The sequence below is a fragment of the Palaemon carinicauda genome, chromosome 35 (assembly GCF_036898095.1).
Source record: "Palaemon carinicauda isolate YSFRI2023 chromosome 35, ASM3689809v2, whole genome shotgun sequence".
Lineage (NCBI taxonomy): Eukaryota > Metazoa > Arthropoda > Malacostraca > Decapoda > Palaemonidae > Palaemon > Palaemon carinicauda.
In genome coordinates, this window is record NC_090759.1 from 63836819 (window position 1) to 63859318 (window position 22500).

At 34.8% G+C, this 22500-nt stretch overlaps 2 protein-coding genes across 7 annotated transcripts in view; both read left to right on the plus strand.

Annotated features, from left to right (window-relative positions):
- LOC137627519 (aspartate aminotransferase-like) overlaps window positions 1-2393 on the plus strand; it is a 55009-nt gene extending 52616 nt beyond the window's left edge. Inside the window, exon 11 of one of the 2 annotated variants that reach the window (XM_068358608.1) lies at window positions 1828-2393. In XM_068358608.1, coding sequence (XP_068214709.1) covers window positions 1828-2037 — 210 coding nt within the window. In that variant the 3' untranslated portion in view covers window positions 2038-2393. The remainder of the gene's footprint in view (window positions 1-1827) is intronic. The other variant, XM_068358607.1, reaches the window with a different exon arrangement.
- Window positions 2394-4890: 2497 nt separating this feature from the next.
- LOC137627799 (myosin-IIIb-like) overlaps window positions 4891-22500 on the plus strand; it is a 205067-nt gene continuing 187457 nt past the window's right edge. For all 5 annotated transcript variants that reach the window (XM_068359153.1, XM_068359152.1, XM_068359157.1 and 2 more), the window contains exons 1-2: window positions 4891-5025; window positions 19472-20073. In XM_068359153.1, the coding sequence (XP_068215254.1) occupies window positions 20043-20073 (31 nt within the window). In that variant the 5' untranslated portion in view covers window positions 4891-5025; window positions 19472-20042. The remainder of the gene's footprint in view (window positions 5026-19471; window positions 20074-22500) is intronic.

The following is a 22500-nucleotide window of genomic DNA, read 5'->3' on the forward strand; positions in this document are numbered from 1 at the left end:
TATTGAGTCTCTTGATGGAGAAGGCCTGGCTATTAGAATTAACTGCCTGCCTAGTATTACGAACAGGATAGTATTGTCCAGGGAGATCTGAATGTAAAGGATGGTCAGAGTTATGAAAAATCTTATTAGTAGCATTTTAAGTTGTTAGTAAAACATACTTGGGGAGTGAAACTTTTTTATAAAGGACCAGATAACAATAAGAATTAGCTTTGCCATAGTGACAAAGAAGTTGGATGCCATTCTTATTGAGCTTTGACTGTGATGCTATTATTCCCCTAGATAATGTATAGGGACATCGATTAAGGTGTGAAATACTGTTGTCGGCTGGAAAGTTCTCTTGAATTGTAAAACATGGGTAGGAGACATGAAAAATATCGTAATGTTTATATACATAAATACATATATACATGTAAATACATAAATACACACACATATATATACATATATATACATACATATGTATAGGTATATGTATATATATATATATATATATATATATGTATATGTATATGTATATATATATATATATATATATATATATATATACACACACACACATACCCGCACACACACACACACACACACACACACACACATATATATATATATATATATATATATATATATATATATCTATATATATGTGTGTGTGACTATGTAACCTTATACTCTGATTGTACAAATGTCTGTGTATGTAGTTACAAATATTCATTACACCATGCATATTAGGTAAACTAGTAAAGGTGCTATCATTTATAAATCAAAATAACACTAGAGCACTTATAAAATACATTTTTTGCATACATTACCAAGATCCAGCATAGCCTTCTATCATGATCGGTCTTATCCTTCTTATTACGTCATTATGGCCATCATCATCATTTGTTTCCTCTTTTTACACCTGATTTGGTCAGAATCCAGAATCTCCTTTTCCCTTATATTATTATTATTATTATCATTATTATTATAATTATTATTATTATTATTATTATTATTATTATTATTATTATTATTAACTAAGATACAACCCAAGTTGGAAAAGCCGGATGCTATAATCCCAAGGGCTCAAACAGGGAAAAATAGTCCAGTGAGGAAAGGAAATAAAAAAATGAATAAGCTACAAGTGAATTAATTAACGATTAATATAAATGTTTTAAGAGCAGTAACAATATTGAAATAGATCCTTCATATATAAACTATAAAGAAAGACTTATGTCAACATAAAAACATTCACCACAAGTTTAAAATTCTGAAGTTTCAACGATTCCACTGCCTGATTAGGAAGATCATTCATTACACAACTTGGTCATAGCTGAAATAGAATTTCTAGAATATTGTGAAGTATTGAGGTTTATGATGGATAAGGCATGACTATTCGAATTAACTGCATTTACCACGTTATCCTTCAAAACTTTCTTTGCTGCCATTCTTCTTTTTTTTCTTTTTTTTTTTTTGCATGGTACGCCCCTCATTATCACCATTCTTATCATATTTTTCATCTCATAACCATTATCTCCTATTGTCAATTCCTTGTTCTTGTTCTTCCACTTTCTTCCGTTTTTTCCTTTTTCATACATGCGAATTCAGCCTTTTATCACAAGAAATTATTCTTTACACTAAATCACCTCAATCATCATTATTTTCTTTGCCTTATATCCTCACTACATTTTCAATCATCCACGTTCTTTATCAAAACTTCATCATTACCTAATTTTTCATCATTATTTTTTTCCCTTTTTCCTCATCTAAGGCATTATATCTATCACTGACATCTCTTGTCATAACTTATTTCTAGTTTCCCTTCTATTTTTCTCTATCCACCTGCAGCTAATGCCAGCCGCTTCCTTCCTGCGGCCAGCGGACGAACTCATCTCTAGGTTCTGCTTCGTCTGCTTTGATGGAGCCAAAGGACTCGAGGCCCTAGAGAGCTCGTCCTCCAGTGTCGTCCTCGACGATGACTTCGTCCGGCAGTACTGTCCGCCGGTGGTTAAGGGCGTGGAGAACCTGAAGAAATGGGTCAAGATGAACACAGAGTGAAAACCAATTCGGGTTTAAATGTATGAGAGTTATGGAATATCTTTGGTTATTCACAATCTAATCTCTCTCTCTCTCTCTCTCTCTCTCTCTCTCTCTCTCTCTCTCTCTCTCTCTCATTGCTAAAGTGGATAAACTTTATATGGTGATAAATTTTATATTCGTATAATTAAGCGACAGCGTTTTTAAGTAAAAGACAACTATTTAGGTAAATGTATCAATTTCTATTTATATAAATTTTAAGAAGAGTATTTTAAGAAATGGCAAAACCGCAGCTTCTGATTTTTGACGTAAAATAAGCAGAAAATGAAATATTTTATACCAATGAGTTATTTAGCACAACATGTCATATGTCCAGATATTGAAGTAAATAAATGAAATTCAATAATGTTCTTTACCCTGTTTTCCTTATCATTGGAAATGAAACTTTTGGTTTCTTATAAAAAGAAACTTTCAATTATTCTAAGATAAATTTTTATCTTGGACACATTTCGAAAAACTACCGAGTAACGATTAATCTAATAGCTGGCAATGGTAGTAGAAGTGTAACAAAATGAGTTATGGTTATTTATAGCCAAGCTGTGACCCTAGTTGGAAAAGAAGAATGTTATAAGCCCAAGGAACCCCATAGGGAAAATAGCCCACTGAGGAGAGGAAGTATGGAAAAAGAGAATAGTGCCTGAGTGTAACTTTAAGGAAGAGACCTTTAATCTAAGACAGTGGAAGATCATGGTACAGAGGCTATGACACTATCCAGGACTACAGAAAAATAGTGTGATTTTGGAGTGTACTTCTTCTAGAAGAGCTGCTTACCAGAGCTAAGGAGTCTCTTCTACCCTTACCTAGAGGAAAGTAGCCACTGAACAATTACAGTGCAGTAGTAACCTCCTAAATGATGAAGAATTTTGCGGTTATCTTAAGTGCTGTCAGGTGTATGAGGAAAGAGGAAATGTGTAAAAAATAGACCAGACTATTCGGTGTATGTTTAGGCAAAGGAAAACTGAGCCATAACCATAGAAGGATCCATTGTAGTACTGTCTGGCCAGCCAAAGAACCCAAAAACTCTCTAGCAGTAATATCTGAATGGGTGGCTGATGCCTTTAAGGCTGGCGATAATAAATTTAAGAAGTATTTTTAGTTAAAGTTCTTTTTTTTCTAAAATATTTCTTAACCACACGGAAAATCAAAATTCTTTCGAAAATTTCAGTTTAAATCTGCAAATTAAAACGTTTTCCACTATATTATTCAGTTTCATTCGTTCTGATTTTTGGCCAAAGAGTTCCTAAAAATTTCCTGACGTGGTCAAGAGATGGAAATTTATATATATATATATATATATATATATATATATATATATATATATATATATATATATATATATATATATATATATATATATTATGTATATATATATATATATATATATATATATATATATATATATATATGTGTGTGTATGTGTGTATACAGTATATATATATATATATATATATATATATATATATATATATATATATGTGTGTGTGTATGTGTGTTATATGTATATATATATATATATATATATATATATATATATATATATATATATATATATATATATATATATATATATATATTCTATGAAGTATGGCGTTCTTTGATGGTCACCCAATTATGCCTTGGCCAGATCAAATTTGTATTATCCTCGAATAAGCAGTGCCATCAGTGAACACGATGTGGAATACCGTAAGCATTACAAGAAGTCCTTTCCAACGTCCCACTACTTTACTTCGGTTCCTGTTTCTTTGTTCCATTTTTCTGTCCAACATTTTTTAACTCTTAATAATTACCCCATGGTGCTGAACTGCCTCCCCAGCCCCAGCACCGGGTCATAATTCAAATCGATTGTTGATCGAGTTATAACTGATCGAAAGGCTGTTGTAAAATTAACCGTGTCCCCGTTTTAATTATTATTATTATTATTATTATTATTATTATTATTATTATTATTGGGAACACCATTGCGTGAAGTCTTCTGTTGAAAGGACCAGCAATTCACAGTGAGCATCTAAGATCCAATTAAATATATTATCATTTGAAATAAATAAATACTTCATCGTGAGTTCATCAATAATATCAGTACTGGTAAAAGTTTCCGTCAGTACTTCTTATCTAAAAACATATCGCAACACCCACTTTCAAAAAAAAAAAAAAGAAAAAAAAATCACTTTCATGCAACACGGAAGTAACGGTAAACATTTTTAAAAGGCCCGTCACTCCCTCACGGCCCAACCCACCAGAGTCATTTGGTGGTACTGTTAAAAGTATCAAAAGAAAGTACTGTCAATCGCGGTACATGGCAAACAGGATATGGAGAAAAAGTTCACATAATTGGTATGAGAATGGTTAATCTCTGATCTCTCACTCTCACTATATATCCCTATTTGATTAAAGAAAACACATACATATTTTGTGTATGAACAGGTCTCCACATATAGTATATCTTTATTGAAAATCAATCTTTCCTGAAGGGTGGTTGATGAGAAAACAACAGTATCACATTCGGCCTTTAACTGTTGAATTGTGGTTTATATGTTTATATGTATTCGTTTATTTCATTCAAAATTCACTAATGCTTTCAATGATGTAATAAGAAAAAGTTCTTAGGCTTAAGCTCTTAATTTAGACTTAGGAACTACCTAGACTTGAAAAAGTAAAGAAACAAAGAAACTACTGTATGTCAATATCAAGAAACAAGACAAACTAATATGAATAATAAAATCATCTGAAGATTACATAAGTCTAAATTAATTCATATATACCTCCCGGTTTAGTGGCAAGCATATATTGGTAATACAGACACGACCCAGCTGTCGGGAGATAGGCGGTTACAGGGGCGTTGAAATCGCTGGCTTTACTCGCTAGCTGTCAGTGTTAAGCGAGTGTTCCCAAGGAAAGGATGTGGCTCCTACTCTATCAACTCCGTGCTCGCTTGGACATAAACATTAAAAGGTGTTTGCCATTGATGGGCTTACGGTTTGGTGTTTGTTCAATTAAATGGTGTTTTGCACAACTGTTTAAAAATGTTTTAGTGCAGATAATTACGAAATATAAGTTGTTTAGTTATACTTAATGTTTATAACTGTGAAAAGTTTAGTGCTCTTGTTGTGGTTGGAGGGCTGCTATGAATTATCGGGAAGTGTGATTGAAAACGAACTGTAAAGCCTAGTGATATATCTATATGAAAGCCTTATAGATTTTGTTTCCTTTTGTATTTCAAAGCCTGCATTAGGCCTATTTGTAACTTTATATACTGTGACTTTGTGTTGCATCGGTCTAAACATATGTCAAAGCCCATGTAAGATGACATCTAGCGGGCCTATGAAATTAAATGACGCAAATGACAGTAACGTTATATCATGGAGGCATACAAGAATTATAGAAAATAGACCTATGCTGTCGCATTCAAACTTAGTATTGTGTGTGTAGGCCTATGCTGTTGCATTCAAACTTAGTATTGTGTGAGTATTGTTTGTGTAGGCCAAGGTCTAAATATGTTTGGCTATCGGCTTTCCCACGTTGAACGAATCCTGACGATGAAGTGACTATTTAGAGCGTTTTTTTTCTATAGTAGTTGGAGAATCGAAAAGGAATAAAGAATGCTCACGAACTGGTATTTATTGAAGTGTCTTACTGATTTTTAATGTCTTGTAAAATCTCTCTCTCTCTCTCTCTCTCTCTCTCTCTCTCTCTCTCTCTCTCTCTCTCTCTCTCTGTGTGTGTGTGTGTGTCTCTCTCTCTCTCTCTCTGGTCATATCACGTAGAGGAACCCTACTCTACAGGACCCACAAGATCAGTTTATCGCATACATTCTTAATTAGATGGTTTGCATATCACACTGCTAACTGGTGTTTTGTCAAATCCACACCATCTAAGTATATAACGTGTTTCTTGTTCCATATCAATTTGATCCCATTCTATCCAGTTTTTCTTTCTCAAAGTTTTCCAACCTCTTTATCCTGTTCCTCCCTAGCCAAGACTATCCTCATTAACTAGTTATCAGTGCTCATTTATGTCTCTCATCCACTCCCTTCTTTGTATGATTTTCCTCCCACTTATCTTAATTGCGACATCCAGTATTTTTACATAGTTTCCCGTACCATAGCCAGTTCTTTGTACTAGACTAATTTTCTTTTTCCATACCACATTTTTCCCAATCCCTTGTCATATCTCCTATGTATCCTCTGTATGCCCCACCTCCCAAGTCTCTCCTTGAGGAAAGATGCCTTGTGTTACCTGAGAGTCTCGAATTTCTATTAGGTGAACGACCTTTGCCCTAGCAGTTATTGTTTTGGTAGATGCACGGTCTAGGTATCTCAACTGTGGGTAGATGGGAAGGTCTCTCTCTCTCTCTCTCTCTCTCTCTCTCTCTCTCTCTCTCTCTCTCTCTCTCTCTCTCTCTCTCTCTCGTTGGGTAAAGGTAAGAGTGCACCGGTAGTCATATAATACAATTTGTCTCAATAGCCAACAACCATAAAATAATCTGAGCCTTTCGTTGGAGCATTTGAGTTTTTTTTTCCTTCTATTTCCTGGTGGTTGTAATTAATGTGTCAGATGGCCACTCATGAACAAAATATTACATTTTAGACAGCAGTACAATATATTTGAATATTGATCGAACTTTTTTAGTCCTGAGTCTTTGACGGGTGTTTCTCTTATCGTTCGTATCTAAAGGGAAATTTATTCACTGTACATCTTACTTTTGAGATAGGAAATGATATACCATATCAGTCATATTAGTATATTAAATTATCAAGTACCGCAGTTTTCCCATTTGCTATATTATTTCATAGGGGTATAATAATTGTATTGCAAGTATTATTTTAAAAAGGAAATACATAAATGTCATTGCCTATTTCTCTCATGATATTGATATTTTCGAAGGGGTCGAGCTTACATATATGCCTTTGTTAATCTTTTGATGGAAATTGCTTATTCGATGAGCCTTTACACAAATAATTGTAATAGGCTTGCAAGGTTAAAGATAACCCTGTTGCTACCACTGGAAATTATTCAATACTCGAAGCTGTGGTTTAGATATAATTCATTAACATCCTTGGAAACCCTTCTCGGTAAGACCTATTCCAAGAGGTGCCATACTCTATTAATCCGGGTATGATCTAGTACTACTCTCGGATCCAGTTGTACGTTTTATGACTCTTCTCTTTGTGGCGTATCGTAGTTAATTAACGTACGTAACAGACCACGGCATTTTTGGGTTTCTCTGCATATTTACATTCTAGATAATTATTACGTCTTGATTATTGACGGATCGTAAGATCAATTTCAGGATTCACTGCTGTTGAGGTGCCGTTGGTGACCAACATCCAACCCCACCCCCTCCTATAATGTTGCATGTTCGATTAACATTAACGTGTGCAGCTTAAATGCGGGAAGATAGCTGTTTAGTCATAGATGAGGAAATGGGGATTCTGCTTATTTTAGTCTTTTCGATTTAATGTAGGTGTTACTGGGTATATATATATATATATATATATATATATATATATATATATATATATATATATATATATATATATATATATAAAATGTTTTTTTCTCTTGTTTATTTATAGGTATGTCTTTTTTCTAGATTAAAGCGTCAAAATTTTGCATCAAAATATTGACGTGTAACTTTGATACAAAATTTTGATGCATAATTGCCCTCACACGTTTAGGCGTTTTTCCCCATCAAAATTCAGTATCGTCAAAATCTTCGACATGGATGCATCAGTGGCCATAGCACTAGTGTTGGCATTGGACTCTGATAAACCTGGTAAACGTCGGAAATGGTCAAAAGACTAAAAAGTTTGATCAAAAATTTGACAGGAGCCCAAACACGCATAAAAAATTTGACGACTCGTCAAAAAAATATCAAACGGATTTGATCAATAAAAATTTTGCTTCAAATCTTTTTTTGACATCAAAACGTCCTACACACACTCAAATTTTGATGCCAAAATTTTGCGGCTTTTTTTTTTTTTTTTTTTTTTTTTGAACGTGTATCTCAACTTTAGTACTGAAAATCATTAGTGTCAGTAGATACAATAGTTCATTGTGAAAATTCTTGTAGTGATGTAAGTTGAGTTTCATCATATTTACATTTAGATTTTGCTGTCTGTTTGGGAATGAAACCATGGCGTGAAATAGTTACTTTGAGGCCTTTCTTTGAGCGTGCGAGTAATAGCCTCGTCTCTTATGGAGTAAGTCACGGAGAAAAGACCACAGCAGCTTAGCCGGGAAAGTGTGCCGTGGAGAGCCGTTACAAACGCAGCTGTATGCAAATTAGGGAATGTCTTTTGGCTAGTTCCAAGGTTTTGCATTCGTCCATGATTTAAAATCTGTAAGTCCTACCTCGTGATCGATGTTTACTCACGTGTTTGTAGCAGTTGAAATATGATCATCGGTGGTTGAGTGCGAGAAAAGTGTACTTAAGCAGTGAAGGTTACCCTATGATAATGGAGGTTGACATTGGCGGAATAATAATCTGTATGTCCTGTTTACTTGTCCTGGAGCATGTTCCTTATGTATTTGGAATATGTAACCTCTCTCGTACTTGTTTACTTTTTTGGGGTTTAAATCCAACCCTCCACTGAAGTCGAGTGAACTACTTCTCGGGCTGGTCCATATTAATCATCTAACGAAACATTTTCATTATAACTTATACAATTCTTTGATTGTAGCATCTTCCAAATCATATGATCTTGTGAAAAGTAATGTCTTTAGTTTCTTCTTAAATTCAATTGCTCCCTTTAGGTCCTTCATTTCAGTTGGCAGTTTATTATAATGTCTAGGCGCACAGTAGCTAAAAGCCCTTTCACCAAATTTACTATTTGTTCTTGGTTCAGATAGCCTATGTTTGTCACTCATGTGTCTTGTGTTAACATTTGTTTCTCTCTCTCTCTCTCTCTCTCTCTCTCTCTCTCTCTCTCTCTCTCTCTCTCTCTCTCTCTCTCTCTCTCATGTGTTCTGCGAGTATATTCTCCCATATGTATAACAATAACACTTTAGTATAAGCCTATATTTAGCTTGTGTTCGATTTTTTTAATCATTCAAAAGCTCTTTTGCATTATTTTATACTCTTCAGAAACAATGGTAGTTACTTTGCTGTAGTGATTTTTTCCCGTTTGGTTTGTAAGCCACTGTCTGTTAGATGTGCCGTAACTTTTAACTTTATGGCGCAATCTGTTGTGGACAAAAAGTAATTAGCATTTTCCCAAATTATGGCCTCAAAAAAAAGGGTCTGAGAATGTTTATATTTATGGTTCCAAGACGGGTAAAAAGAGGAGTGGTTGACAGAGGTGTAATGCCAATTTTATCTTAAAAAAAAAAAAAAAAAAAAAAAACTAATAATCAGTTGTATGTAAATGATAGTTTGCTTCAATGGTAATTGGAAGAGAATAGAAGATGGTTTACATCAGCGTTAGAACGTTTGATATCACTTGAGTAGATCGGATATGAGTACTCTAATTCTTGCGTGCCAGTACCTAAGTCCCGTTGATAGAGAAGACGAAAATTCCCAGGTACTAATTCACTCCTGGTAATTAGAAAGCAGAAAAGCATTCCTTAAAATGTAGCCATTAACGGTGAACTTTTAAATATGAATTGAGATTCTAGTTCGGGGTTCACAAACCACTGAAATTTTCAAATTGGTCGTATAATATAATGGGACATTTAGTTTTATTGACGACTTTTTCCTTTTTTCATTAGCTTGTTACCTGACATTTGACTCATTCCATTCTCATATAATTCAATTACGAATCTCTCAAGGATTCTATAATAACCCTAAGAGAAAGATCAGTAAACGTCTTGGAGAAAAAGACCGCTATGACCTAGAATTCACTATTACTGACTGGGTTCTTTTAATGACTTATCCAGTGTAGTTTAATATTTAAGGAGACCAAAACCCCACTCAATGCTTAAGTGGGTCTTGTCAGGACCTACTAAATGTGTAGTTTCAGTTGGTCTAGGGGTGTCTGTGCAAGCCTTAGCCTAAAGGGGATCGGTCCTCTGATTCACCTGTATTATTATTGTTATTATTATAATTATAATTATTATTATTATTGTTGTTGTTGGTGATGATATTATTACTTGCTAAAACCCTAGTTGGAAAAGCAGGATGCTATAGGCCCAAGGGCCTCAACTGGGAAAATAGCCCAGTGAGGAAAGGAAACAAGGAAAAATAAAAGTATTTTAAGAACAGTAACAATATTAAAATAAATATTTCCTATATAAACCATAAAAGCTTAACAAAACAAGAGGAAAAGAAATAAGAGTGAACCCTCAAGCAAGAGAACTCTAACCCAAGACAGTGAAAGACCACGGTACAGATGCTATGGCTATAGCACTGAAAGCAATAATAGGGGCTTAGGGAACATCGGATTAGGCTAAAATTGCTCATTATCATAAAAGTTTCACCACAACGATATTCTAGTGAGACTTCTAGCGGTCTTCCGGATGTAAATGGTTTGAGGTTTTAATTTTTAATGTAATTTTTTTACGTGAAAGTGACTAGAATGATGAAGGTTAGTCGATTTCATTCAAATGGCAGCTTGCCTCACGACATCCGTGCTTTCTTTGGAGCCTTTGTAGGGTGACGGCCAGATCCTGTAGAAAACGGGAATATTCTGAACTGTGGCCGTCGTTCTAAAAACGATTTTGGCGGGAGAAGCTAACTTTAAAAAACCCACCTAACCTATGCTAAAAGCCGTATCCTTACCCACCCTTACACAACAGTTTCCTTACCTAAGAGTACGATGGGAGAAGCTAACTTGATAAACCCACCTAACCTATGCTAAAAGCCGTGTCCTTACCCAGGGGGGCTGCGCCCTCCTGGACCCCCCCCCCCCCCCCCCGTACACAACATATTTAAGATCCGTAGACCATTTCCAAACGTTTTTATTCTATACAAGATAACAGTCGGAGCGATAATAAGCAAATTGGGACGCTTGGCCGTAGCGCTACAAACTACCCCTCCGAGTTTAAACATCGTTTGACTTGTGTGGTAATTTGCTATGAAAACTGATGGCAAATTAGCTTTGTTCCATTAAGGTGTTCGAACGTTTAGAAGAATAATGATGCTAACACATCGCAGGCGTTGCAAATAGTGGGAAAGTAGGTCTGTCGTGTAGTAATAATAAAAAAAAACTTACAAGTGTTACTTTAAGGAATATTTTGTTTATTTTTGGAGTTTTTTAAAAATTGGCATGATAAACACTCAATACTCTCTCTTAAAGTAATGAAGCTTAACATCTTATTATAGGCAGGAATAGCAAACTATATATATATATATATATATATATATATATATATATATATATATATATATATATATATATATATATATATATATATATATATATATATATATATATATTTATAATTGGTATTTTTACATGGCACTATTTTAGTTATGATTATATATATATATATATATATATATATATATATATATATATATATTATATATATATATATATATATATGTGTGTGTGTGTGTGTGTGTGTAGTGCGTGTGCACGCGCCTGCGTATAGATGTGCTTATGTGCTTTATACTAGAGAATCATAAACATAGAAATGGAGATTTTCCAAAGTTTTGCCGTAACAATACCTTCCAAATAAACTGTCATTTCAAATAGTTATTACCAAGAAGTCTCTCGCTGTTATCTCGGGTAGTATACTAAGTTCCGACAATTCAGTAGAAACTTTGGTTTGTTAATTTATTTAGAACTAGGTTAGAAGAGTAGAAAGGGGGAGAACACCATTAATATTAAACAAATAGCCTAAATGATCGAAATATAAGGTCGATTGATTTAGGCTTAAAGAGAGAATTTTGTATAGGACAATTTATTTTTTTCGTATCTAGATGATAATTTTTAAAGGGAATGGAATCCTGCTATAGAGATTTATATGATTGATCTGAACTCATCAATTTATTTGTCTGTGTAAAAGTGATTATTCATTACAGCCGTTTTTCTATCAGATTCTTTTAAACTTAATTCTTTTGGTAATTTAATTTCTGTCATCTGGAATGCTGTTATTTTACTTGGTTCTGGCTAATCTCTCTCTCTCTCTCTCTCTCTCTCTCTCTCTCTCTCTCTCTCTCTCTCTCTCTCTCTCTCTTAGCGTGTGACGGTAACTTCCTGGAGTCACGCTGGCCTATGAAAAGTTTTATTACACTTTTTGTGGTCGACCTTTTCTTCTTGGCCAATTGTTTTTTGACAGTTACTGCGAGTAGGCCCGTTTCTAGGCGTTGCTAACAGTACCTCCAGGTCGTTATTTTTTCTTGTTTTTATTCATAAGATGGGTTTACTGTCACGCACGTATATGTATGTATGTATTTACATTACGAAATGTGTATGAGTTTAAACATTAAGATTTATTCCGTGTCTTATGTATTGATTTATTATATTTTAAATGGGGGTTAACACTAAGAATTTTCATATACACGTATACTGTATTTCGGAGGTCCTAATAATACTAATTATAATAATACAGTGGTTATAGGCAAGGCGAAGCTTCACATTGTAATGGATGAGAGACTAGTAATAAAAAGGGTCATAATGATGATAAAATAGTCACGGAGAACGAGAACAAAATTTTGGGAAGGTGTCGCTTGGCGGGTATTACATGGCTTGTAAGATCTTATACAGTATATCTTTAAAATGAATAAGTGAAGGCAAGATACTTACGCATTGCAGTGCTATAAATGCTTGGCTAACTCTATTATTGTTGTTATTATTACTATTTGTTATTATTGCAAGATATGCTATAACCCTACTTGGAAAAGCAAGAAGTTATAAGCCCAAGGGCTCCAACAGGGAAAAATAGCCCTGTGAGAAAGGAAACAAGGAAATAAACTACAATAGAAGGATAAACAACCAAAATAAAATATTTCAAGAACAGTAGCAACATTAAATTAGATCCTTCCCATATAAACTATAACGACTTGAAAAAGAAAACCAGAGGGAGGGAAATAAAATAGAACTGCATGCCCGATTGTACCCCCCAAGCAAGAGAACTCTGAGAGAACTGGGGACTAAGCTCTTTTAGTGAAGATTAATGTAGTTACATGAAGTTACTTATTGATGATTGTTGTAATTTATGGGTTTAAAGATAGAGGGCTCCACTATATACCTAAATGAACTACATCTAGTTAAGATAGAGATAAGTATGGTAGCAATCTGTTCTTAATCATAGTTTGCAACAAACACGTTTAAGTACATACTTTTAGTCATCTTAATCTTCACTAAAAATTATTTAATCGTCAGTTCTTTAGGATTGTGTAAGTTAGGCATTCAAATATCTATGATTATTGCGCTAAAAAAAGGCAGTAAAGGTTCGCATTATTTTGGAGACGAGTTAGCATTTTTTCTATTCATATTCTGACGAGTTTAGGATATTGTTCTCCGGTTTGGTTTTTAGCAATTTCACATCTTGGATTTTTGCATTAAACTTAGAAAAATTCGTTCATTTTTTTGCTGATTTGAAGTCTTTGTATTTAATCTGTGACTTTCGTTCGATTAAATCCCCATTTTCCCCATAAATTTATTCAGAATTTTTATGGCCTTTTAATGTTTGTTTAATTATTTGGGGTTCAGCTATAACTAAACTATGAAATAACCCTTCTTGTCATAATATTGTTGAATCAACGGAACTTTTCTTTCGTGATCAAGAATGATTCTTCCTCTCTTTACCATTGTTTTCATGCCTCCATCAGGCCTGGGCTAGTTATGGACATGAGTAATCGGAGTCTAACCTCCGTTAAGTGTCTGTTCGGTTAAAAAATACATTTTTTTTTATCTTTTTATTAAAAAGTTAAATTACATATTCTTTACAATCACAATATTTACAGTATAATCACATTTAATTGCATTTTTCTATAAACAAATCCATCTAATTTAACAATTTACAACATCACACTTCTTGTTAAAAACTACATTAGTGTTCCCCCATACTGTTAAAGTTGGCGGTAGTATAGAAGAAACTCGAGACTGCAGATGTGTTTATTCTGCGTATTTATAAAAGTTCGCAGTGGAGGGAAAGGTTGATCTAGGATTGATAGTGCAGCGTCATATGTCATGAAAAGAGCCTCTTGTAGGACTTTCTATTTGAAGTTTGTTTTTTCCTCCGTTAGGCGCAAAATATCAGAATAGAGGTTGATTGTCAGAAAAAGATTACTGATGACTTTATCTTACCAAGACCCACTAAAACAATAAATTTAATGTGGTTCAAAATTTTCGAAGCCCTGGAGCCCCCTTTTTGCGGCCAACCCTCTAATTTTGAAATTCACAAAGCTTTGCTATTTTTCGAAAAATTTTAACAAAATCAAAAGTGTCTTTTTAAAGGGTTCCAAACATACTGAACTCTTTTCTGATGCAGAAAGTTTAACCAGATGTCACTATGTGGTGCCGCGATCTCTGGTTTCTCGTGATGGCTCTCTATATATCCCAACAGATAAATCTAATTTCATGAATGTCATTGAGGAATATTTTGCTCTAGCAGTTCAACCAATTTCCCAAGTCTCTGCAGGACATGCACCTCGAGTTCTCTTTGTTGATGACAGGGTAGTTCTTCAAGGTCTGACGAAAACGGCAACCATACAAAAGCTTTCTGATCTAAGAAGTGCATTCACCAGGCACAATGAGTCAATGATGAATGACTATATATACTCTTCTAGAGGTTCCATGTCTCTTTCAACTTTGAGATAGATGTTTTGATCTAGAAACTTGGAAGGATAGATGTCGCCTCCTACTAGGGGTGCTCTCTTGCTGCATATTACCCGTGTAATTATATATCCATGCCTGACAAATCATACCCCACCGTCTTCCTAGTCCTTCCTCCCATGGAACAAAATGATTGGACCATTAAGTAAGGTGCATATCTTGCTGTGCAGTCTCTATTTGCCAACACCCTAAGGTATCCTTGAACTTACCGAATCTTCATGCAAATCAGAATGCAGGGGAAGGTGCAGTTGTAGCAAGAATTGACTTCCTTGCACTCCACCCTGTAAATGCTATATATGGGATTATGGAAATCAATGTAGAAATGAAAGGCATGACTAAGAGTCGGAGGTTTTACTTGCATATATAGTATTATTATAGGTGATAATGTTATTACAGAACAGAGTTATTACAGTACTGCATTAATTTCGTGAAGTGCATTAAAACGCAGTAGAAAAACATAATAACCGTTTTTATAAAGAAAGGGTTCTGTATTATGATGTCAGAAACTTAAGTCAGAGCTATAATATTGTGAATGGATATATCAATAGTAAATACAAATAACTACACTAAGCAATATGTTTCATCTATTCTGTAGCCTATTCAAGGAGCTATACTTAGCTGTATATATTTTTTTGCGTTTTCGGAATCACTGCCTTGATTTTAGCAAAATACATCACCAACATTTTGTAGTTGTTTGACGGAAGTTAGCAATAGTGACATCTGATTACGTTTTCAGCATAAAAAGTTAATTCAGAATGATCGGAAACATTGAAATGACTTGATTTCGTGAAAATCTGTCAACAAATAAGCGAAGCTTTGTGGGTTTCAAAATTGACAGGGGTGGATGCAAAATCGGGAACTAAATAGGCGGGTTACAGGGGTCGAAAAGTTTGTACCTCATCACTTTCTGATAAATTAGGTATAACTGAACGAAATGAAGTAAACCCCCCCCCCCAATAAAAAAAAATAAATAAAATATACAAGTCCTACGGGATGGCATGTGGCAACTAGCTATAGAAGTCTAAACATAGCGTTTATTACACATAGACTGTCGATGTTACACAAGTTTACTCATTGGCTTACATTATCTAGGATTTCTGTGCCATCGGTACAATAAACTACTATACGTAGAAAAGAGTTTTGAAGTATTTCTCTAAAGTTGAGTTCCTCGGCCTTTTCCCTTTCGCAGGGTCTATACCCACAGTAGTTGCGACGCCAGATTCGGGAATAATTTAGTCTATCTCCACGTAGGTATCAGACCTTCCACTTGTACTCCGGTTATGGAATGGTCATGAATTAAGTCTCTCTCTCTCTCTCTCTCTCTCTCTCTCTCTCTCTCTCTCTCTCTCTCTCTCTCTCTCTCTCTCATTGGTTAAGCTGTATCCCTATTTTATCGTGGTTTAGTTAATGGAACATTAATAGTACTTTGCCTTTGGGTTTTACAAAACAGTGACTATAAATCCTTGTAGAATTTCAATAATTTGTTGAATCTCTTCAAGTCTACGAAAATTATTCATTATTCTGCCTACTAATGTCTTGAAAGGGATGGGACCATCCATGTCGTCTTTACCTTGGTGCATATAAATAGGGGGTGGGGTCGTAGTACTGTCAGTGTTCTGTGACTTCTCTCGTCATTACTGGGGTGATTTTGTAGCGTCCCTTCGGGTCTTTGTTACTTTATCATCCTGTCCACTTCATTTCTTTCATATTATTGTCTAACTTCACTTCAGTTTTAAGTAATGGTGGGGTTTTTTCCCCTCCCAGTTGAATTTTGACGCTGGATGATCTCCCCGGTTACAGCGCCCTTACACGTGGTCTAAATACTTTTAAATTAAATTTCATAATTACAATATTCTAAATTTCAATGGGACCCAAGGCGATAATGCTTCCATAACTTGAATGACGACAGGCTTACATAAGTCCTTTTATAGTTTATAAATCAAACATCTGTTTTAATGTTAATGTTTATTATATTTTGTTTTAATTTTCATTACTTATGTCTTTTATTTATTTCCTTTCCACACTGGGCTATTTTTCCCTGTTGGAGCCCTTGGGCTTATAGCATCTGGCTTTTCCAACTAGGGTTATAGCCTAGCTAGTAATAATAACAATCTCAGCTTCATTTCTAACATCTTGCTGTCCAACCTCTTCCTCAGTGTAAATGCTGCCCTCAATCAAGTCTCATATGGTCACTGAATGTACTTTTCCAAGGTTTCAGCACAGAGGCTTATGACTCAAATTTATAAATGTAATCCAAAGGTTGACGGTTCCCCTCTCTGAGAAGTATTTGTAATTTCATAATAATTACATGAGCTATTAAAGCAAAAAATACAATAATGAGGATATATAAAAACACCAATTACATAGTCCCACTCAAGGTCAGCTATCCATTGTCCTTATTAATGATGGTGCAGGAAAAAGACAATTACTGGTGTGTTTAATAATACAAGCCATAGATGTTCATACAAAATATACAATTGGTATGTATATATATATATATATATATATATATATATATATATATATATATATATATATATATATATATATATATATATGTGTGTGTGTGTGTGTGTGTGTATGTATGTATATATATACATATATATATATATAATATATATATATATATATATATATATATATATATATATATATATATATATATATATATATATATACACACACACACAGTATTTATCCCTTTCTGTGTGTGGATACCTTAACGTGGTGAAAGGGTGTGTGTATCATGATCGGAAAGAACACCCATGCTAGGTTGGTTGGCTGTGAGCGATCAGACAAAAGTCTGACACCATCACAAATTCGCTGTCTATCGTGGTGATGAAACTGTCCAAACCCCAGACATGACTAAGGACATCCGATGCATTTTCCCAGCATTGGAATAGAAACTGTAGCTTTATCGTTTCACAAATGGGTGTGATGAATTGCAAGCCTAGGACCCACCTAGAAACTTGAGTGGGTCCTGGGCAAGTCCATTATTATTATCATTATTACAACTAGTCAAGCTACAACCCTAGTTGGCAAAGCAAGATGCTATAAACTTAAGGGCTCCAACAGGGAAAAATATCCTAATGAGGAAATAAGTAAATAAATAAATGAGGAGAACAAATGAACAATAAATCATTCTTAAAACAGTAACTACGTCAAAACAGATACTTATTTACTTTGATGTCATAAATATACTATAAAGAGACTTATATCAGCATGTTCAACATAAAAATATTTGCTGCAGTTAAACAACAATTTTCTGTATATACAATTTACTACGTAATTCAAAAAGATCACAAACTACTATTCAGGGAACATTTATGTGTGCGTGTGTGAAAGAGAGGGACGCCATTACTCTCTGCTCGTTGGCCTGAAATGAAGAGCACATACATCACGCCGCCATTGTAATGTTTTTTTCGATTTATAGCCGCCTGATAATTTTTCGGATCACTTACCAGCAGTGTCCTTTCCTTTAGCGCAACATGTGTGTCCTAGAACGATAGAGACGACAGCACCAGTTAGTACCAGGCTTATTTTTGAAGGAATAGCTCCTAGACCTTAACGTTTCAACGAATACAAGAGACTAAGGTGCTGAAATATAATTATTGTAACATGCTCTCTCTCTCTCTCTCTCTCTCTCTCTCTCTCTCTCTCTCTCTCTCTCTCTCTCTCTCTCTGAGAGAGAGAGAGAGAGAGAGAGAGCGCAGGCGTATTTCAAAAGATAACCTCAAGAAAGCTCTCTCTCTCCCCCTTGAGAGAGAGAGAGAGAGAGAGAGAGAGAGAGAGAGAGAGAGAGAGAGAGAGAGAGAGAGAGCGTATTTCAAAAGATAACAGCAAGAAAGCGAACTCGTAGCGTGTTGCTGTTTGGTGAAATGAGCTGGTGGTTCCACTTTCTTTTGTTTACTAGCTTTTACCACCTATACCGGAAAGATTATGGTTATCTCTCTCTCTCTCTCTCTCTCTCTCTCTCTCTCTCTCTGATAGTACGTGATGAAAAGCATCGCACCTCGTGAAGCTTTTTAGTGATGTTGCAACGAGACAAGACGTGCGAAAGAGAACAGTTAGGGAAAGATTCAGGAGGGAAAATGTTGGAAAGAATGTCGGCCATCTGGATTTGCCGAGTTGGTTTGGATCACGCTCGGGGAAGCTGTTGTATTGAAAGAAACCTGTGTGGGAATGACAGTTGAAATTGTTTTTAGTATTACCGGATATAGATATTGTAGGAAATATATGGCATTAGGCAGGTGTTTTCGGGGTTTACGATTTGCTTGTGTTCATACACTGCCATCTTCAAGTAAGTGCACTAAAGTCCATTTCTTTTAGAGAGTCATATTTGCACCGACTCGCAGCGGTGCCCTTTTAGCTCGGGAAAAGTTTCCTAATCTCTGATTGGTTGGACAAGATAATTCTAACCAATCAGCGACCAGGAAACTTTTCCGAGCTAAAAGGGGACCCCTGCGAGTCAGTGCAAATATGACTCGCTAAAAGAAATGGACTATAGTGCTGGTAAAGAATACTTGATGTATACCAGTAGGTCTAAACTGATAATTATTTGTTATTCATAATATCACCACTACTATTGTTATAACTAGATTTATGCCCATTCACGTAATGGTTTTCTTCTGTTAAATTCAATTTATTTCTGTTAAATTCAATTTATTTTACAGGAAAAGAGATCAAATCCTTTCTCCGTGAATAGTGATTTAAGCAATGTTTGTGCCATAAGACTATATATATGAATAACTGAATGCCAACTATTGAAACGGGAAACATTTAGAAATACAAGATTTCCAGATCATTTTGAGATTATACTGGTCTATAATCACAATTATCGGTCTATACCACAAGAAGAAAGTTGTTTGAAACGCATTTGTGTGTGTACATTTGCTCAGGATTTCTATCGCTAAATTCTTCCTATGTACACTACGCCTATGTAAAGAGAACGCTCATCTTTATGTACATATGTACATAGTGCACTAAGCAGAGTCAAAAGCATATACATATTAAAAAAAAAATAAAAAAAGAACTAGAAGCATGATGTATAGTGAACATAGTTCGTAATCTGTTGTTTACTGGACTCTTTTGGAAGTCGCAAACTCCCGTTCCAAGATGGTTTAGCATTTACATCAATAAGCAATAAACTTATAAAAGGATTGTATATATGTTGAAAAGTAATAAAGTGAATCTGTGATAGATATACCATCTGTGTTGTGGTTTTAAGAAGAAAACAAAATAAACATGCGGACTCCAATAAACCCGAAGCGAAAAGGTAAGATACAAATAATTATTATTTTTGTTATTTATGTTAAAGGTGAAGGTATATATTTGGAGATATTTCTGTAATACATTTTATTCCAGGTGTAATATTATTGCAAATCTTCCTAATTGTTTGCGGATAGGAGTTTTATAACTTTATTAGCCATATTTATGTACAATTGTTGTATGTAAAAAAAATCGTGACATGATAGGGCGATCTTGCAGAAGAATTTTTCGTATATTTTTATTTAAAACTTGATTTACTTAGTTGTCTTTCATTAATTTCATTATATATTACGGTACTGAATTAGTAACCATCTATTTATGAAAACCATTTTTTTTTGTCCGACAAAATAAACCTGTTTGATACGTAGATGACACTTGTAATTTGTTTTGATATTTCATTAATTAGTGAAAGTATTTAATTAGAATATTTTCAGCCATGGGATATATAATGTTAAAGATACATTAAATATTTTGTATTTTCATATTTTTAAGTAGGAATTTAAAGGGCTTTGGTGCTTGCTGTATTTAAATATAAAAATGATAAAAGTTAGGCGTACTGTAATGATTTATTTTATTGTTTCTTACATAGTTTCTTACAATGTTAACCTTCAGCTGATGATCAGGCAGGTGCAAAGTGTGGCGAAAAAGTGGAAGACTTATGATTAGTCTATTTTCTGGCCAATTTGAAGGTCTTGATTGAGGGGAGTTGTCTTTTCTTCACTTCCTTTCTATAAGTACTTCATTTCCTCTCCTTATTTCCTTCGTGTGAAACCCCCCCCCTCCTCTCTCTCTCTCTCTCTCTCTCTCTCTCTCTCTCTCTCTCTCTCTCTCTCTCTCTCTCTCTCTCGTTAACTTACTTTCTTTTAGCAGCTATATGTATTTCAAGAGCTGTTTTAATTCTTAATCCTATTTATTTTCTTATTTCTGCTCCTCACTGGGCTGTTTCCCCTGTTGGTGCCCTTGAGCTTGTGTCATCCTGCTTTTCCACCTGCAGTTGAAGCCTGTTAATTTCCTTTGATTTATGTCACACAAGAGACTTGAACGTCTGTAGAACCTTGCAAGCCTATTTTGTAGCCTTTGGACTGGTTTGCACAGCATTATAACCACAGAGCAAATGATATTTATCTAATTGAGTGGTAAGCAAGGGTCCGATGAAATATCAGTATCGTAAGAATACGAGTTTCCTGCAACTCCCTACCCGTCCCCACCCTGCTATGAATATCAAGGTACCATGACTGGTGGGTAGGATCTCGTGATTTGGTGCCAAGACCCTTGGTCATTATTACATGGTAACCAAAGAGGGATAATTTATTGAAGATTTCAAGGCATTAGCCCATAGGATAGGCGTTAGAGTACGTCTGGGGAGTGACTTTTGAGAGATAATAGCTGGGGATGAGAGACCAAAGAGTGATATTATAATCATTAAAGATTTGATGAGTGGGTGATGTGATATGAGGATAATGATGGCCGAGTATCTCTTGTGGATGATTCCAAATGGGAAGAGATGGTAAATATCAGATGAAAATCGCAAAAAAAAAAAAAGATTAAAAAATAAAATGTCGGGGTCACTCAAGATGAAAGACAAAACTTTACATTTTGGGGTTTCAGTATGGCATCATGGTACCTCTGGAGGGATGGTGGTAGGGGAAGGGGGAGACTAAAGGAGGATTACAGTGGGATTGTTGTTAAAGCATTAACATGGCCGAGTATGTCCAGCATTTGTGGCCGAGTCCCGCTGGCTGGAAACCGCGAATTCTCTTCATAATCTAACTTAAGACTGACAAACCAGTAGGGGAGTTGTTTAGTGTTCTCTTGATTCGCCAGAATACTCTATTTAGAGTAATTAGGGATTTTTCTCATATAATACTCGTTTAGTTTAACAGGCGCTGTTAGAATGTTTTATGTAGTTGCACCTTTTAAGTAGGACTTAAACCTAATTGCTTAGACCGAACCAGTTCAAGGCTTCGATCACGTGAAATTTCTCCGCTGGATATTACTCGGAGTCTAACCTAATTCTTTGCAAGAAAGCGTTTGACTCGTTAGAGAAGTTTTGTTTCTTTGAGAGCTAAATTTCAAGTTTATTGGTATTGAAGGCTTGAAGCGTAATGCCTACATTATAATGGCAATTGCAATAGATTTACCATTTGCGATATTAGTAATAATCGTAGTCATAATGTCCACCAAGTTATGTACCATACATTTATGTATATTTAAACATATACCCATTTTTATTCGTTTCTTAATTCGGTGTGATATCTTTTTTATAGATGAGCAATCGTCTCATTTTCATTTTGTTTCTAGGCAAAACATCAGATTTGTGTCATATAAAGCTTGTTGGGTGTTCAAAAGAATAACTGAACAGCATTTCAGACGTCCTAAGTCTTATATTCGTAAGTGTCCCATTTTTTTTCTTAGGAAATTGTCAACTTATTCA